General features: G+C 41.9%; 1 protein-coding gene across 4 annotated transcripts in view; it reads left to right on the top strand.

Annotated features, from left to right (window-relative positions):
• LOC127367926 (kelch-like protein 29) overlaps positions 1-14849 on the top strand; it is a 201858-nt gene that overhangs the window by 126217 nt on the left and 60792 nt on the right. For all 4 annotated transcript variants that reach the window (XM_051408182.1, XM_051408181.1, XM_051408183.1 and 1 more), the window contains 4 exons: positions 1779-1917; positions 9115-9311; positions 11474-11586; positions 13337-13483. In XM_051408182.1, the coding sequence (XP_051264142.1) occupies positions 1779-1917; positions 9115-9311; positions 11474-11586; positions 13337-13483 (596 nt within the window). The remainder of the gene's footprint in view (positions 1-1778; positions 1918-9114; positions 9312-11473; positions 11587-13336; positions 13484-14849) is intronic.

Below are 14849 nucleotides of genomic sequence, written 5' to 3'. Positions count from 1 at the left end.
TTCCTTGATGCAATAACTCTGAAGGATGCGCCGCTTACAGAAAAGGCTTTTACCAAATCACACTTCTGAATTGCACCTTATTTGTCATGTGTCTTTATAGTGTATAATTTCATCTACCGAATTAATTCAGAGCTAAGCTCCCAGTGTCAGTCAGGAGAATGGAGGGAGCTAAATGAGTGGATATTCCAGCCAAATAGAGGGGCGAGTGTCATTCCAGGTTAATTAAATCCCTGCTTTGAGTCTGGCGTGAACATAGACCTCTTTCAGGATGATAAAGGCAAACTCCTTTATTTCAGCTAGGGTGTCGGCAGCACAATCACAAGTCTGATCAGTTTCCCACATTTAATGGCTAGACAGCTGTGTAAAGCACATATTCTTTCATTGGCACACACATGCACGTTATTGTTTCACATGACATTACTGACAACAAATGACACCACGTTGCAAATGTTCAGATTTATGAAGGTAGTGTCAAGCTTTAAGAAAAGTAACCCTTTCTGCTGATCACAGGAGGATTTGCCACCAATCTTATCTAAGTCATTATGTATCCTATACTTATCTCTTCCCAGCATGCAATATGTGCTTTTATACAGCACAGACTGCGCTTTGTGGCAAATAGATGTTTACTATGCATTACAGCCTGCAGTCTCTATGAAATGCTCTGTTAATTCTAAGACGACAGTATGGAAGTTGGTTCCCTCTATAATCATAATGTTCCACATTATCGTGTTTGTAGCTTACTATTTCAACCTCTTAGTGTTTTCTTTTAGTGCCATTCTGGATAGGAGATTAACCGAGCAGCAGTGTTGGTTATCCCTCCTAAGGCTGTGGAATAAGTTGCTAGTCTCCCGCTGATTTTCACTCTCAGCATCCCCTCATGGTGCCTCATTAAGACACAGAGAAACAAGTGCCTCCGACCCAACGCTCTAGTAAGGCCAGGCCTAACATGTTGGTACTATACCACATTATACATCTCATTGTGTGCCATGGCCTTCAACAGAACATTGGTTTGCTCCGAGCATGTTTTCTCAGATTGTGTTCTGTCCCTGTTTTTCTAGTTTTCTCGTTGTTTCCAGAGGGGAAGACAAGGATGGGTGGAGGGATGTATTTTTCTAAGAGAGCGAAAGGGAGAGAGAAGCGGGTGTTGGGATTTGGGGATAAGCAATTGTTTTCTCATTGAGCGACATTTGAAGGTCAACTCTTCACCGAATAGGGCACTTGTGAGAAGCCAAAGAATTTTATTTCAGTATGAATAATGCATTGACAGTGTCTCTGTTTTCAGCCCACATCTCTTTTAGATGCTTTTTAATCTCATTCAGCTTCCCTTCATTGAAGTTCTAGTGCTGCAGTGTAAATTTACAGAGGTCAAATACAGTTATACAAGTGTCCTTTCTCAAAATAATGATAGTTTTTGATCTCATTCCTAGTTCTATATCAACTAGAATACTACGGGTATTGTTTATTCCTCAGTACGGTATAGAATATGAGAGCTAATTATTCTTTTTTTTCTACATGCTCCCTTTTCTGCTACATATTTATATCCACATCTCATTTTGCCTTTGCTGAAATGTTTGATGAAATCTGTACATGTCCCTTCTTCTCTATCATATAATGAACATTGTTTCTTAAGACTGTCCACCAATATTGTGTTCCACAATCTGCACTTCTCAACATTTTGTTCTGTTTCTTGTCATGCTATTGTTGCTCATGTATGTATGGAAGAGAGGAAATTCTAAACCCAAATGTGGCATTGTCTGTTTCTTTTTCTTGTTCTACAGAGATGTTGAAGGAGTTGAACCAACAGCGCAGAGCGAAAGAGTTTACAGACCTGAAAATTATTGTTGAAGGCAAAGAGTTTGAAGTCCACCAAAATGTTCTAGCTTCCTGCAGCTTGTATTTCAAGGACCTGGTGAAAAGGTTTGCCTTCGCTTCCCCTCCCACCAGCTGTTGATCCAATCTGTTCTTTTCATAGGGCGCATTTGTGTCGCTTTTTTTTTCCCTTCCCCTCTCTCTCTTGCAGGTGTGTGAAGACTTTGGTTCCTAGCACAGGGCCAGCAGCCATTCCTTCCTCTTCTCGCTCAAATGAATGTATCTGAAACTGGAGAGAAAAAAGGTCAACCCTCGTCATTACCTTTCCTCCCCATGTAGGGCAATTTAACCACATTTCCATTTTAATGAGCAGTGAACATGTTCCATGACTGGGGATGTTTTAAAACTCACCAAAGGGCCAAAACAAAAGAATCATACTTTCTACACTTTGGGTGGTAATTCGCCAAAGCCACTCTGTCTTCTATGGGCAGAGGGATTTTTGTCTCCCAAGCTACTATATTTTTCTGTTGCTAATTCTTGAGTTTTTGCTGCAAAACAGCCTTTTCATATGCTAATAAATCTTGGTTAGCGTAATAAAAAAGACAATTCAGAGTCATAAACAAAGGACAAAACAAAAGCACATCTAAGACAGCTTACTGAAGCAACACTTTCACAGGTTAACACTACCCTTCACTAATGTATTCATTTGATGTGGATCTAAGTATTCCCCTAGTATTCTGCCCTTCATACTCCATATTTTTTGTCTTCACGGGCTGTTTTGTTTCCGTGGTTTGCCTGTCTGCATACAAGTGTGTGCGTGCGTGGGTATGTGTCAGCTACAGACCTTTTTAGTGTCTCTAGATGTGTGTGCATACGTGTGAGTATGACTGTGTACAGTCTGATAGCGCAAGTATGTCTTCTTTTTTTTTATCTGCCTTGTTTTCCGGGAAGGGAATACCATAATTCCCTAATGTCCTCATCCTTACTTCAAATCCTTGCAGGTGTTTTCAGCTTGATTGAGAGTCCCCTGGACCCAAGTTATTTTGCCGCCTTGGTGTTGTTTGTGTGTGTGTGCGAGTGGGTGTTTGTTCTCGCTTGCATGGCTAGAGATGAAGTGCTGAGCAAAGACAAAGACAAAACAGGAAGATGCACACAGTTGCTAGCCGTAGCTAGAATGCCTCAGGGAAGTTTGCCACTTTGCCCCGCAGCCATGCTGCTTCCACTGCAAGCTCAATCAGAGAGCAGAGAGCCGCTTATCAGCTGCTGCGGCCTCCTCATTCGCCGGTGATACACTTGTTTCTCTTGAATGAGAACGGAGTGAGGAAAACCAGAGAGAGAACCTAGGTTGAAAAGCCACAGAGCAAGTTCTGTACTTGGACCACTCATCTCCATGACAGCTACACTCTTACACACCCCATGAATAAAAAGGAGACACTGAGTCTTCCTTTGACCTTGACAATCGCAGAGAAGCTCCCTGAGAGACTGAAGTGACTTTGGAGAGAACTGAAGCCCCCATGCTGGTCAACCTGTCTGTCAGATTGTCTCGTCTGTGCCTCTTATCCAGGACAAAGCCAGATCATTTATGCGTAAAGACAGGGTCCCTGAAATACACCGGGGCTCCCAGAGGAGCGGGCTGAATTTCATCAAGCTCATCCTCATGCCTGCTGCTGCCTACATTGTCTGATTTTTCGTGTTTAATTTGACAGTTTAATAGAGCAAATTCTCATTAATTGGTTAATTAATTGTAAAACTACTTTGATTTATTGTCATAACACTGTCATTTTTCATGAGATTATGTGTAAAATAGAAATCTTCTCATTTGACTTCACACTGGAGAATATCTAATGAATTTGTTATACTAATTGTTCATTTTGTAAGACGTCTTTGGTTTGATGTAATGGAGTCATGATCACAGCATTATGCTAACAATTACATAAGCGATGTGGTACCTTGACTTTATGGAAATGAGAGTGGCAATGAGAACAGGACAGTGGTGAAAAGTTGACAAGAGAAGGACAGAAAGGGAGTAAAAACAGATTAATAAAAGTGAGATCAGGCAGAGTATGAAGGGAGAGGAGGAGATCATTTTGGTCATACCTGTGAGTCATTTGCAGCCAGGCAGAGTGTCGCAAGCTCGGTCAGAGAGGAGCAGAGAGAGCCAAAGGCCCGTCTGTCATTGAGTTACGGCCTCCCATGTGCAGCTCAGGTCACTCTTTCAGTGCAGCTGGAATTATGCTGAGGCTACACGTGGCTCGCTACTGTCCACTTCTTTATGAGGTCAAATAAGAGAGAGAGAGTGACTTCATCTCCTTATAAGCCCTGTTACCCACCCACCCTCCCTCGCCCATCTCATTCAGGAGGCATTCACTGCCGTTCAGACCCCCTGTCAGCTCGCTATAAACCACCACGGTGTGTGTGTACATTATGTTCTTGAAATTGGGAATGTGTGTGTGTGTGTGTGTGTGTGTGTGTGTGTGTGTGTGTGTGTGTGTGTGTGTGTGTGTGTGTGTGTGTGTGTGTGTGTGTGTGTGTGTGTGTGTGTGTGTGTGTGTGTGTGTGCGCGCGCAAATGTACTTGACATGAGGCGTGCGCATGTGTTTTAATGCATGCATGCTTTTGTGTGCGTGCGTGCGTGCGTGCTCGCTCCTAGGATGCAAGGACATAATTCTTCTGTGTTATCCAGGCAGGCTGCCATTAGTCTGAGAGAAAGTAGAGATGTAATGCTGGAGGGTGAGGGAGTGCATATCACACTTATTTTCCCTGGCCTACCCCCCCACACACACACACACACCCCAACCCAATGACTCACTGAAGAAATTGAAGGCGTAATTGGCAACAAGCCGAAATTTAGCAGCACGGAATGGCAAAGTAATTATAAAAATTATGTTTTTAATAAATGTCGAAATTTTCTTTTTGGGAGATACGGTTTCCACATTAGGCACAGGTTTTCAAAGACATTTTAAAATTGGTGCTTCTATCTGGCAAATTTCAAGTCTTTTGAAATTCTCAGGTTTCAACAAAATCCTAAAATATATCTCTCCCTCTTTTCAACGTGCTCCTCCACTGCCCACCCTCACCTCAAGTATTCAGGCCTCCCCTACAGTATGTGTTCATTCAACCTGCCATCTTTACCCCATGATACCTGGAGGATGTAATGCCGCTCCGAAATGTACGCGCACGTCTAACCTCACCCCCACCCGAAAACCTATTACCCTACCCTTTAAAGGGCCGGTGCACAGAGCAGGGAGACAGATCATCTCCGGTAATTCCATTTTACCCCTCAGGATTTTCCAATAAGTGTGCTCTGCAGGCATTTAATTTATGGCCACTGCATCTGCGCACCCACAGTAATGTAAAAAGCTCCAGAATCTTTGAGCAGTCCTGACACATGCTTTCATGCCATTTGTTTCTCTCCCTGTCTCCTCTCTCTGTCGACCCATGAGTTTTCTATGCTTGTGAGTCAGAGAGTGTTATGACTATGAGGTGGGTAGAGAGCTGTGTTAAAGCCCTTTACAGTGTCGGCCCTGTGTGAACACTGCAGCTGAGCTCTGAATTCACTGTTCAGCCCTCTGCTGCTCCATTTAGCCTGAGGGGAAGACAGGACACGGTGAAACTCCCCTCAAATTTCAATTAGCAGCATTATTATGACTAGCTGTATTTAAAGGTTCAGTTCGCCTAAATTACAAATCATATTGTCTCACTTTTTTGTCCAAAATATCTGTTTGTGATACCCACTATCCACCGCTACCCTCCATTACAATGGAGATGAACACACTTTTGTTGGTTCAATACTGCTCACAGCATTGAAAAATCTCAAGTGTTTTTTTCAAGTAAGTTATCCTAAATCTCTCTTACCTTTTCAAGTGTTCAAGTCTGAGTCACCAAACTGTTTTAACTTAATTTCAGGCTGATGAAGGCCACCTGTTCACGAGTAGGTGGTTGTTTTGTGAGATTTGATCGTTAGTACAAATACTGCCATATTAAAACTACCTGTTGCGCTTAATTTGTGGCAAGTTTTGTTCACAAAGACGTCACCCAAAAGTAAAAAGAATTTCACACTGCAGAGCTTCAAGTTTCAGCATTGTCAGTCGTGGAAATGGGGCAAATATGAAAATATTAATAGAGATGACAACAGGGTGTCATGAAAAGTAATTGGCGAATTCATAAAATACCGTCTCAGCAGTTTTCATAGGGAGTATCTCTTTGGTATAAAGTAGTTTTAATGAAAACTGATCACAGTGAAGTATGTGGATTAGCCAAAGTAAGCAGAACATTATCTCTGAAAATAGATGTTGCTGTGTAAAATGCAATGCTGTTAGCACCACAAATGGAATTCCATTGACCTCCATTATATTCGGGTGAAGGCCGAAATTTCTCAGAGACTGATTTCTCAAAGCCTGGGCAAAAAAAAAATTCTTCACAGCTAGAACCCACTTAAGGTGGGTTACAACATGCATTGTTTTATTTCAGTGAACTGACCCTCTCATCATGAAGCTGCCAGCCTCGCAGTGATATCACAGAAGTGCTTAAGCAGCGTAAATTAAATGTCGATTTCAAATCCATTGGCAGTTGCAGGTGGTTGTTTTTCAATTTTCTGTCATTAATCTTCAAAATAAACTTCTATTTGTAAATTAAGTTATTGTATCAAGAGTTATGTCAATCCAATGTACACGTTTGGTTTTCCTCTTGTGCCGATGGCCCTGTGTTCACACTTGGACGGAGGTTTGGGCTTTTAAACCCTCTGCCAGTCACCCTGTCCTTTTTGTCCTTTAGAGCATCTGACACAAACTGGACTTGTTCCTGCCAGATAGCCTTGCAGTCTCCCCTTATTATACCTGATGTATGGATGGAATACAGTGGCTTCAGTAACACAAAGCAAACACAAGACACCCAACACAGATAAAGCTACCACATTACGTTTGTTTTTATTTGTAATTAATTCCAGATTTATGCTGTGACAGAACATGTAAGTGCAAGCCACTTTTAGCTCAGACAGCATAGGCTTTGCATCTGAATAAGCTTCTATCTTAACATATCTTGGTAGTGTATGTACTTGCACGGAATAGATGGTCTTGTAAGAACAAGCTAAATGTATTCCCTGTAAAATGGGCTTTTTTTAGATTGAAGGATGTATTAGGAAGTGTGTGTGTGTGTGTGTGTGTGTGTGTGTGTGTGTGTGTGTGTGTGTGTTGCAGCTCTCCTCCTTCCTCTCCGCCTCTGCTCACCACCATTTTGACAGTCTCTGCTGATTTTTAAGACTTCCTCTTGAATAAGTGGTGCATTTTTCACAAACAAATTTCTTTGCCTGAGTGTGCCCATCTTTTTCCCCCCTCCTAGCCCTATCTCTCCTCCTCTGTCTCTCCTGTCCTCCCTGCCTCCCTCTGTCACTATTTAAATTCAAGTCTGCAATCAGACGCAGCATAAATATCCACCTCTTTTAGAAGCTCCGGAAAAGTCATTTCCATAACATAAGTGCTCAGACAAAACAAACTGCCACTCGAGCTGGTTCCTATTGCACTAATTGAGCAGGTTGATGAGCATGCTCTTCTTTTATTTTTAGCCCCCCCCCCCATCTTTTCTTCCCCACCTCCCTTCATCACTTTAACCCTGAACGACACTCCCCTTCCCTTCTTTCTGTCTTACTACCTGCCCCCACTGCAGGGCTGGAAAAAGGGCAATAACACTATGTGGCTTTTTGCTTTGCAGGAGGAAAAAGAGTAACTACCTTGGTTTTTCCAGCCAATGTCCATCCAGAGACAAATGCCATTGTCTTATTTTATTTTTGGATGTCCTTCTCCCCTTTCACCTCCTGAGTGCGCTTTAAATGACGACTAATTGTCTCAGTTCATACACTACAGGCTACTGATGATTATTGCAGCGGGGACAAAGGCTCTGTTTAGGTGTGATGATGGATTTTTTTCGGGGGTGGGCAGGGATATCTCTTATTTAAAAGACCAAGGCACAGTCATGGAACAACCCAACCCCTCCCTCAGAAGGATGGCTGCTGGCTCCCTGTGGAAGAACCGTCTCGCCCTGCCTCCCTTCCTTTTGCTTCCTTCTCATCAACAACCTCCCAGCCCCCCCAAACCTCCCCTCTCTCATCTTCACTCTAACCATTTCGTCTACCTGTCTCATCTTGTTTGTTTTTCTGTCTGTGTCTCACTAAAATGCTGACTGTTTGTCATGATTTCTAATCCAAGAAACTGGTTCCAACAGAAATGGAAAAGAGAAACACGCGTGCACACACACACACACACACACACACACACACACACACACACACACACAGAAACACAGAAACAGACAGAGCTTTATCTTTGTGCTACCATGAGTGACAGAAGCAAACAGCCTCCATCCATCTTAATGTAGGCTACTTTTCATATTGCTTGTGTCCATAGCCACAGGAAGTGAGACATAGTAGTGGGGGAATGCGTTCTGTGGGGCTTTTATTCCATTTATTTTGCCCTTGAGTGGATTATTGTTTCACATGGGACATTAAGCACGGGTGGCGAGGTGTTATTTAACTCTCTCATACCTCCCCGGGGGGGATCCTGCATGTGAACTAATCTCTGCCATTTGATCCCGGTGAAGTCACAACGTGGCCCAGTTCTGAAAGCAGCCCTCCACTCCCCGCACATCTCAGGCTCTGCAAGGGATATCATATTCTATTTAATTTGCTCATCCAAGCACTCCCTGGCACCTCTTACACCATGCCAGTAGCAGTGGATACTCTTGCCTTAATACCCGACACACACACTTCAGCGGTGTAGGCTCACAAACAGCAAGAGCTCTCCAGTGCAACATGCTTTAACCAGCATACTTTACATTCTGTCATATGTCAGTGTATGAACTGTGCTGTCACTTTATTTCTCTCCGTTTTCTGTCTGATAGATCATATGTACCTTGCCATGTATGCATGTCCACCTCTAAAACTATGCATACATGAAAACACATATGTGATAAGCATGCCTGTTGAAACAAAGCAATAACTTTTGTTTGCCTAATCTTTGTTCAGAGAGGACATTTTGTTTCAGATGCAGCAATATAGTTGCAAATCTGCTAGCCCCATAGAAAAGTAGAAACCATCCAAAGTTCTGTTTCTGTCCCTTTTTCACTTTCTGTTGTTATCTTATTGTGTAATGATTCTCTTATTTTCTTCCCACTCTCGTACTGGCCCAGGTGTGTTATGGGTGTCGTGTGTAGCATACACATATGTGTCCCTATTCTTCTTTTTGTCTGTGTTTCCTCGCCTTTCCTCTCAGAGCATCCCTAACTCGCCTCTCTCTGCCGTGATTGGTTGATCAGGTCATCAGGGGAGACGCGGAGCGGGGAGGTGCTGGAGCTGAACATGAGTAACATCAGCGCCGACGTGCTGGAGCTGCTGCTCGAGTTTGTGTACACGGGATCGCTCGTCATCGACTCGGCCAACGCCAAGACGCTGCTGGAGGCCGCCAACAAGTTCCAGTTCAACACCTTCTGTAAAGTCTGTGTCTCCTTCCTAGGTAGGAACAGCTCAGAAAACGGTAGATTATTAGTGTGTGTGTGTGTGTGTGTGTGTGTGTGTGTGTGTGTCAATGTGTCATATGCTTATATCAGCAAGTGTGCATGCTTATTACATCAGATATTCCTGTGCAGCCTTTCCCCCTGCTACGTGCAATATCTACAGCCTCATGTATTTTCACACGTTGTCATGCTTCATCACTATGCACAGCCTTACAGGATGTGTTGTGCAGAACCTAAATTTTCTCCCTGACTTTGGCACATCACGCTCCTTTTTGTCATGTTTCCAAACCTAGCAGCCGTGCGGGTATTCTGCCTGCTAACACTCTCAGTCGGGCACTGTGCCTCTGATCTCGTCCCAGTGGGCAGGACCGAGCACAGGGGCAGATTTATAAAAAGGTCAGGGAACAATTGTCACTTAAATGTCAAATCCTCTGGCCTGAACCATGATGGAATCGAAAAATAGCAAAACAGATTGATACTCAGACAAGGTATGGAAAGCGGAGCAAAGGAGGGGAGGGGCTTTTCAGGGTGCCCAAGGGGTCACATGAAAAGCAAATTGCATGTTCCACATTTTAGTGGGTAACCAACCAAAAAGGCAACCAAAAAGCTGCAAATGTCAGGTTTTGCATTCCATTTAATAAATTGTTTTGGGTATCGGTAACACAAGGGAAGTGCATGTTAGCAAAAAGGTCAGCAGCAGGAAAGGAGTGAAAAGAAGGTAAAAGAGAACCAGCAAGCCCACGTTATTGATTTGTTTTTCTCCATTTGGGCAAAAGAACGGGTGAAACATGGAAACCATTTGTAGACTTCATTGCCAGTGAGACGTCAATCCATTCTTCCTCGACAAGATTCATGACATTTCAGCTCATTTGAAGGGGAGGAATACAGGCGCAAGTGTGTGTCCTTGAGCAAAGGGAAATTGATACTGTGTCAGATATTATTGAAGTTTGTAACAAATACACAGAGGAGAAATGGCAAACATCTCCTCGACCTACTTATACCACTTCGACTTTTATTCACAGAACTTTCAAACATATTGTGTGCCTGCTACTACTATGAGAAATCATGACTTAAGAAGATGATTCAAAGTGAATTAGCAACATGCTCCAAGTTTCAACTGTTGTTAAGGTTTTAGCCACAATGGAAGGAGTTTTTAAAAAATTTCACATTTTTTTTATTTATGCAACAAATTAAACTGGAAACCTGGCTGTCTAGTATTGAACAAACTGATGAAAGGAGTGTGCAACAAAATGTTCACAGAATGCAAACATACACGGTGAAATAACTCTTCATCTGCTCAAATAGCAGCTCAAGGACATTTTCAGACAGCTTTTTGTTTAGCCCCTAACCCCCACTTTGATGCAGTGCAAGGCCCACTTTTATTTGGTCTTTGGTTTGGCTTTTGTTCAGTTGTCATTTAGCAGATGTTTGGTGACCTTTATTAGCTGATATTTGTTTAGGAAAGACTCTCAGACTCTGTCTTCAGTGATAAAAGGGCTGGCGTTGCTTTCCTTTGATGGCTATTGTTTAATCAGGCCTCTTTTAGTGGCCACTGACCCAGCTGATCCGTGCCCGTGTGTGCACACTACGCTATCAACACAACATTCCCCTCTCTTGTGATAAATGGCACTGTGTGTTAAAAAACTAGAATTACAGATACACCACCTTAAACGCTGCACCCTCACAAGAGATCACAGGCCCCGGTATAAGCCTTCTCCCTGCTGGCCTGGCTATCAGGGTAGTTTCATATATTCTCGGATGTGTGTGTGTGTAGTAGACTCCCAGATCTGACAGGACTTCTTTAAAGTGGCCCAGCTAATCCCAAATCCCGCTCCCTGGCTTCTACCACCTCCTGCCTGGGCTGTGAGCGATCGATTCCCCTCCTTGTTTGTCCTTAGAGCTGTTTTGAGTTATTATACTTGTTCTCCCTTAGTCTCGGGCAGATACAGGCTATGGGTCTGTGCTACCTGCCGCCGCTTTTTCTTTCTCTGTAGCTTTCTACTTCTCTGATTTTTTTATGGATGTCTAAATTGTTTTTTTTTCTCTGTCTTAATCAGTCTGCCTGTGTCTTTGTTTCTTTCTTGTTTTGGTTTCTCTGTCCTCTCCGTCTGTCTTTCTGTCTGTCTCCTCATCTCCCCGACCTTGTATATTATTTATCCAGAGAAACAGTTGACTGCCGCTAACTGTCTGGGAGTGCTGGCTATGGCTGAGGCCATGAGTTGCACGGAGCTCCATAACATGGCCAAAGCTTTCGCACTGCAGAACTTCCCTGAGGTGGGTACAGAATTATCTTTCCCAACAGTCCATTCATTGATCCCTGCGGAACAAAGTTGTGCACTAGTTCTGAGACAATAAAAGCTATTAGCAAACAGCAATAAAATCTAATTGAAATCATGACCATAGAAAGTTAATACCTTTAGTGATCAGTAAATGAATAAACTTGAGTACTGCCATTTTTACTCCACACTACTCCTTTGCATTGCAGAGAGAAAAACACTTTCACTTTCTACTTTCTGCTGTAATTAGTAGGTTAATATTAAGATCATGGATTCAAAACATACAAAAAGTCAAAAGTTATGCATTTTTAGTTTAAATTAGCATATATCATCTGGACTAAGTTTAGTTAGTTAAGTGTCAATATTATATTTTAATCTCAACAAGTCATTTACCTGGTTAAATAAAGAATATATATAGGTATACACACATAAAAAGCTCCTTTCAAGTTTCTACCTCTTATTAGGCTTTTACCACAGAGGATGCAATTGTAGGAATTGTAGGAACACAATGTCCTGTACAATGTGTGTATTACCCAGCAGCTGTTAGATAACCTGATGTAAAAAATAAGTGTAAGAAAAATAAGCTTTCTTGTAGCTTAAGAAGAGGGTGAAAATCACTTTGGAAAGAGAACTGCTTTGCTGCATTGTATCTCACTTGTCAGACCTCCAGATAGTCAGTTAATCTTACTAGTTAACCTTCAGCTGTGACACTGGATACAGCTATTTGTCAAGAAGCATATTGTGTGAATTTTTTTGGGGAAATAAACTTATTCGCTTATCTTGCTGACAGTTACTGTAAATGTGAAGATTAATACCACTCTCATGTTGGTCTGTCATTACATATGAAGCTACAACCAAGGTGCATAAGACTGGAAGTAAAGGGAAACAGCACTGCCCAAAGCTCAAAGCCATCCATACCAGCACCTCTAAAGCTCACTAATTAACAAATTAAAGGAGGAGAGGTTGACAACAGAAAACATCTTTTTACTACGTAGTGCACTACAACTGCTGTCCACCATTTTAACTGAATTATTTGAGTGTTTGCTCTTCATAGAGTGGAGCGAAAAAATGATTGTCCATGGCATGTACACAATTTCTGCTAACACACAACTGTAGCTAACAATGTGTAACTTCTCTCAAAACCAAGCTATTTTTTTTTACATTTCTGTGAATGCATTAAACAAATAAGACACAAGTTGAGTGGTGGATTTTATTTAACTTTGGAAAGAGCCAGACCTTAATGCTAAGCTCCTGGCTCTAGCTTCATACTTAACCAATATGAGTGTTATGGATCTTCTGATCTTACTTTCTGCAAGAGAGCAAATGAGCATATGTTACACAATTTTAAACTCTTCCTTTGAAATCATAGAACCTTTTAGATAAAAGCTACAAACAACTGGGGAAATTTGATTGGCAGTTATCAACCTGTCATTTGAACTTAACAAAGTGACCTATTGAGAAATAAGGAAACATGACTAATCAGATTAGATATACAGTCGGGGACCATTAGTCTTGTTGATCTTTTCACTTTCAACATGGGACAAGTGGACCTTTCTTTAGAATGACTACACTAAAAACACCCATATTATGATTTTAAATGAAAGAGCTTTATATAATTCCAAAATAATCTCTGTATATTTAGTTTGCAATGCCTCTAGAAGGAATGCTAGTAAATAGAATTTTGGACATGTTTTTACACCATTTCTGTGTCATATAAGGAGTTTGACTACTGTATTTCATAACTTTAGGTGGCAGGACAGGAAGAAATTCTGAGTGTGTCCAAGGAGGATCTGGTGTCCTATCTGTCCAACGACAGTCTCAACACAAAGGCTGAGGAGCTGGTCTACGAGACAGTCATCAAGTGGATCAAACAAGACTCCAACTCCAGAGCGCAGGTAATAAAAAAGAGAGCAGAGGAGTGTGTTTGTGAAGCAAGTGTCTGCTCTACACAGACACTACAGTGTACCAAAACGAGCACACATGTATGTGTATCATGAGACAAAAGAGTGAGATAAAACCCTCGTTACCACTGACAGTACAGATGCTGTATGTCTGCAGAACCGTATTAGTGTGGTTGTTCTATCGACTATCCCTGTCTGTTCCCAGAGGTACACAGCATAAAAATCCAGACAAGTGACTTCTCGTTCTCTCTTGGTAGTGTTCATCAACTTTGTGCTTCAGATGCAGCCTAACACAGCAGTTGTTCATAATCCCAAGAGTGCTTTGCCCTCAGAATGTGCTCTATTCTTAGTTACACTTCATTTGTTTGTGAGACACTGTACTGCATGGAAAAACCAACAAAAACACAGACAGCCACAGTCCTTTTTCTGTACACATAACAGGTGTTTGATTTATTCCTAGAGGCTGTTAATCATAATCAGAGGTTTTTTACCTTTTAGATAGGTATTGACAGAGAGATACAGCAGGTCAAATTTGAACAAATATGGAATCGATAAGGCTCAAGGTCAGAGAGTCAGCTCACATTCATGAAAAGGTAAATGGACTGCTCTGTAGATGGATATCCATCCAGCGGGTAAAAACCTCTGGTCATGAGATTTTTATGGGTTCAGTCACAAAACCATGAATTTAAAGCTGATGATTTTAAAGTATTTTATAGCAGTTTAAAAATGGAGGTGAGATTATTATCAGATAAATTACACCGGTCCGTCAGTGGAAGACTCATTCATTCAAAATAATGTCTTCTCATCAACCAGCAAGAGGGGGAACTCTCTTATATCAGCTCTATCAGATTCAGTGCAGACCTCCGTAATCAATGTTACTTTATTGGCACACACTTTTATGAGGCGCATACGTCAATATTTGAATTTTTCACCTTTTGGATTAAACATTTAGCATTTATCCTTTGATATGTGGCACTCTGAGATTATGGTGAAATCCATCAGGACTACTGAGTGTTTTGTAGTGGAGGATTTTAGAGTATCGAGTTTAACACAAAGCACAGCGACAAACCATCAAAAGCAGATGGTGATGCTCGTTAGTTGTTCTCTCCGGTGCTAAGATTGTAATAAAAGAGAAATAGTATGGAAGAAGTGTTTATGACATGGGTATCAAACACCCCTACTGATAAATCCACTTAAATTTGACTCTGTGGTTTTGCAAATTTGCAAGGAGCCACAACAAGGCAGATGCACAGTTTTTAGGAGAACCTGCAATCCCTGTCATCTGCATCAAAAACCTCCAGCTGGCTCAGTCCAGCGAACTCCTGCAATCTCACACTCTAATGGAGAGGTGCAGAGGTGA

The sequence above is a fragment of the Dicentrarchus labrax genome, unplaced genomic scaffold, assembly GCF_905237075.1.
Source record: "Dicentrarchus labrax unplaced genomic scaffold, dlabrax2021, whole genome shotgun sequence".
In the NCBI taxonomy this organism is placed as follows: Eukaryota; Metazoa; Chordata; class Actinopteri; family Moronidae; genus Dicentrarchus; species Dicentrarchus labrax.
This window is presented reverse-complemented; position numbering and strand designations above follow the sequence as displayed.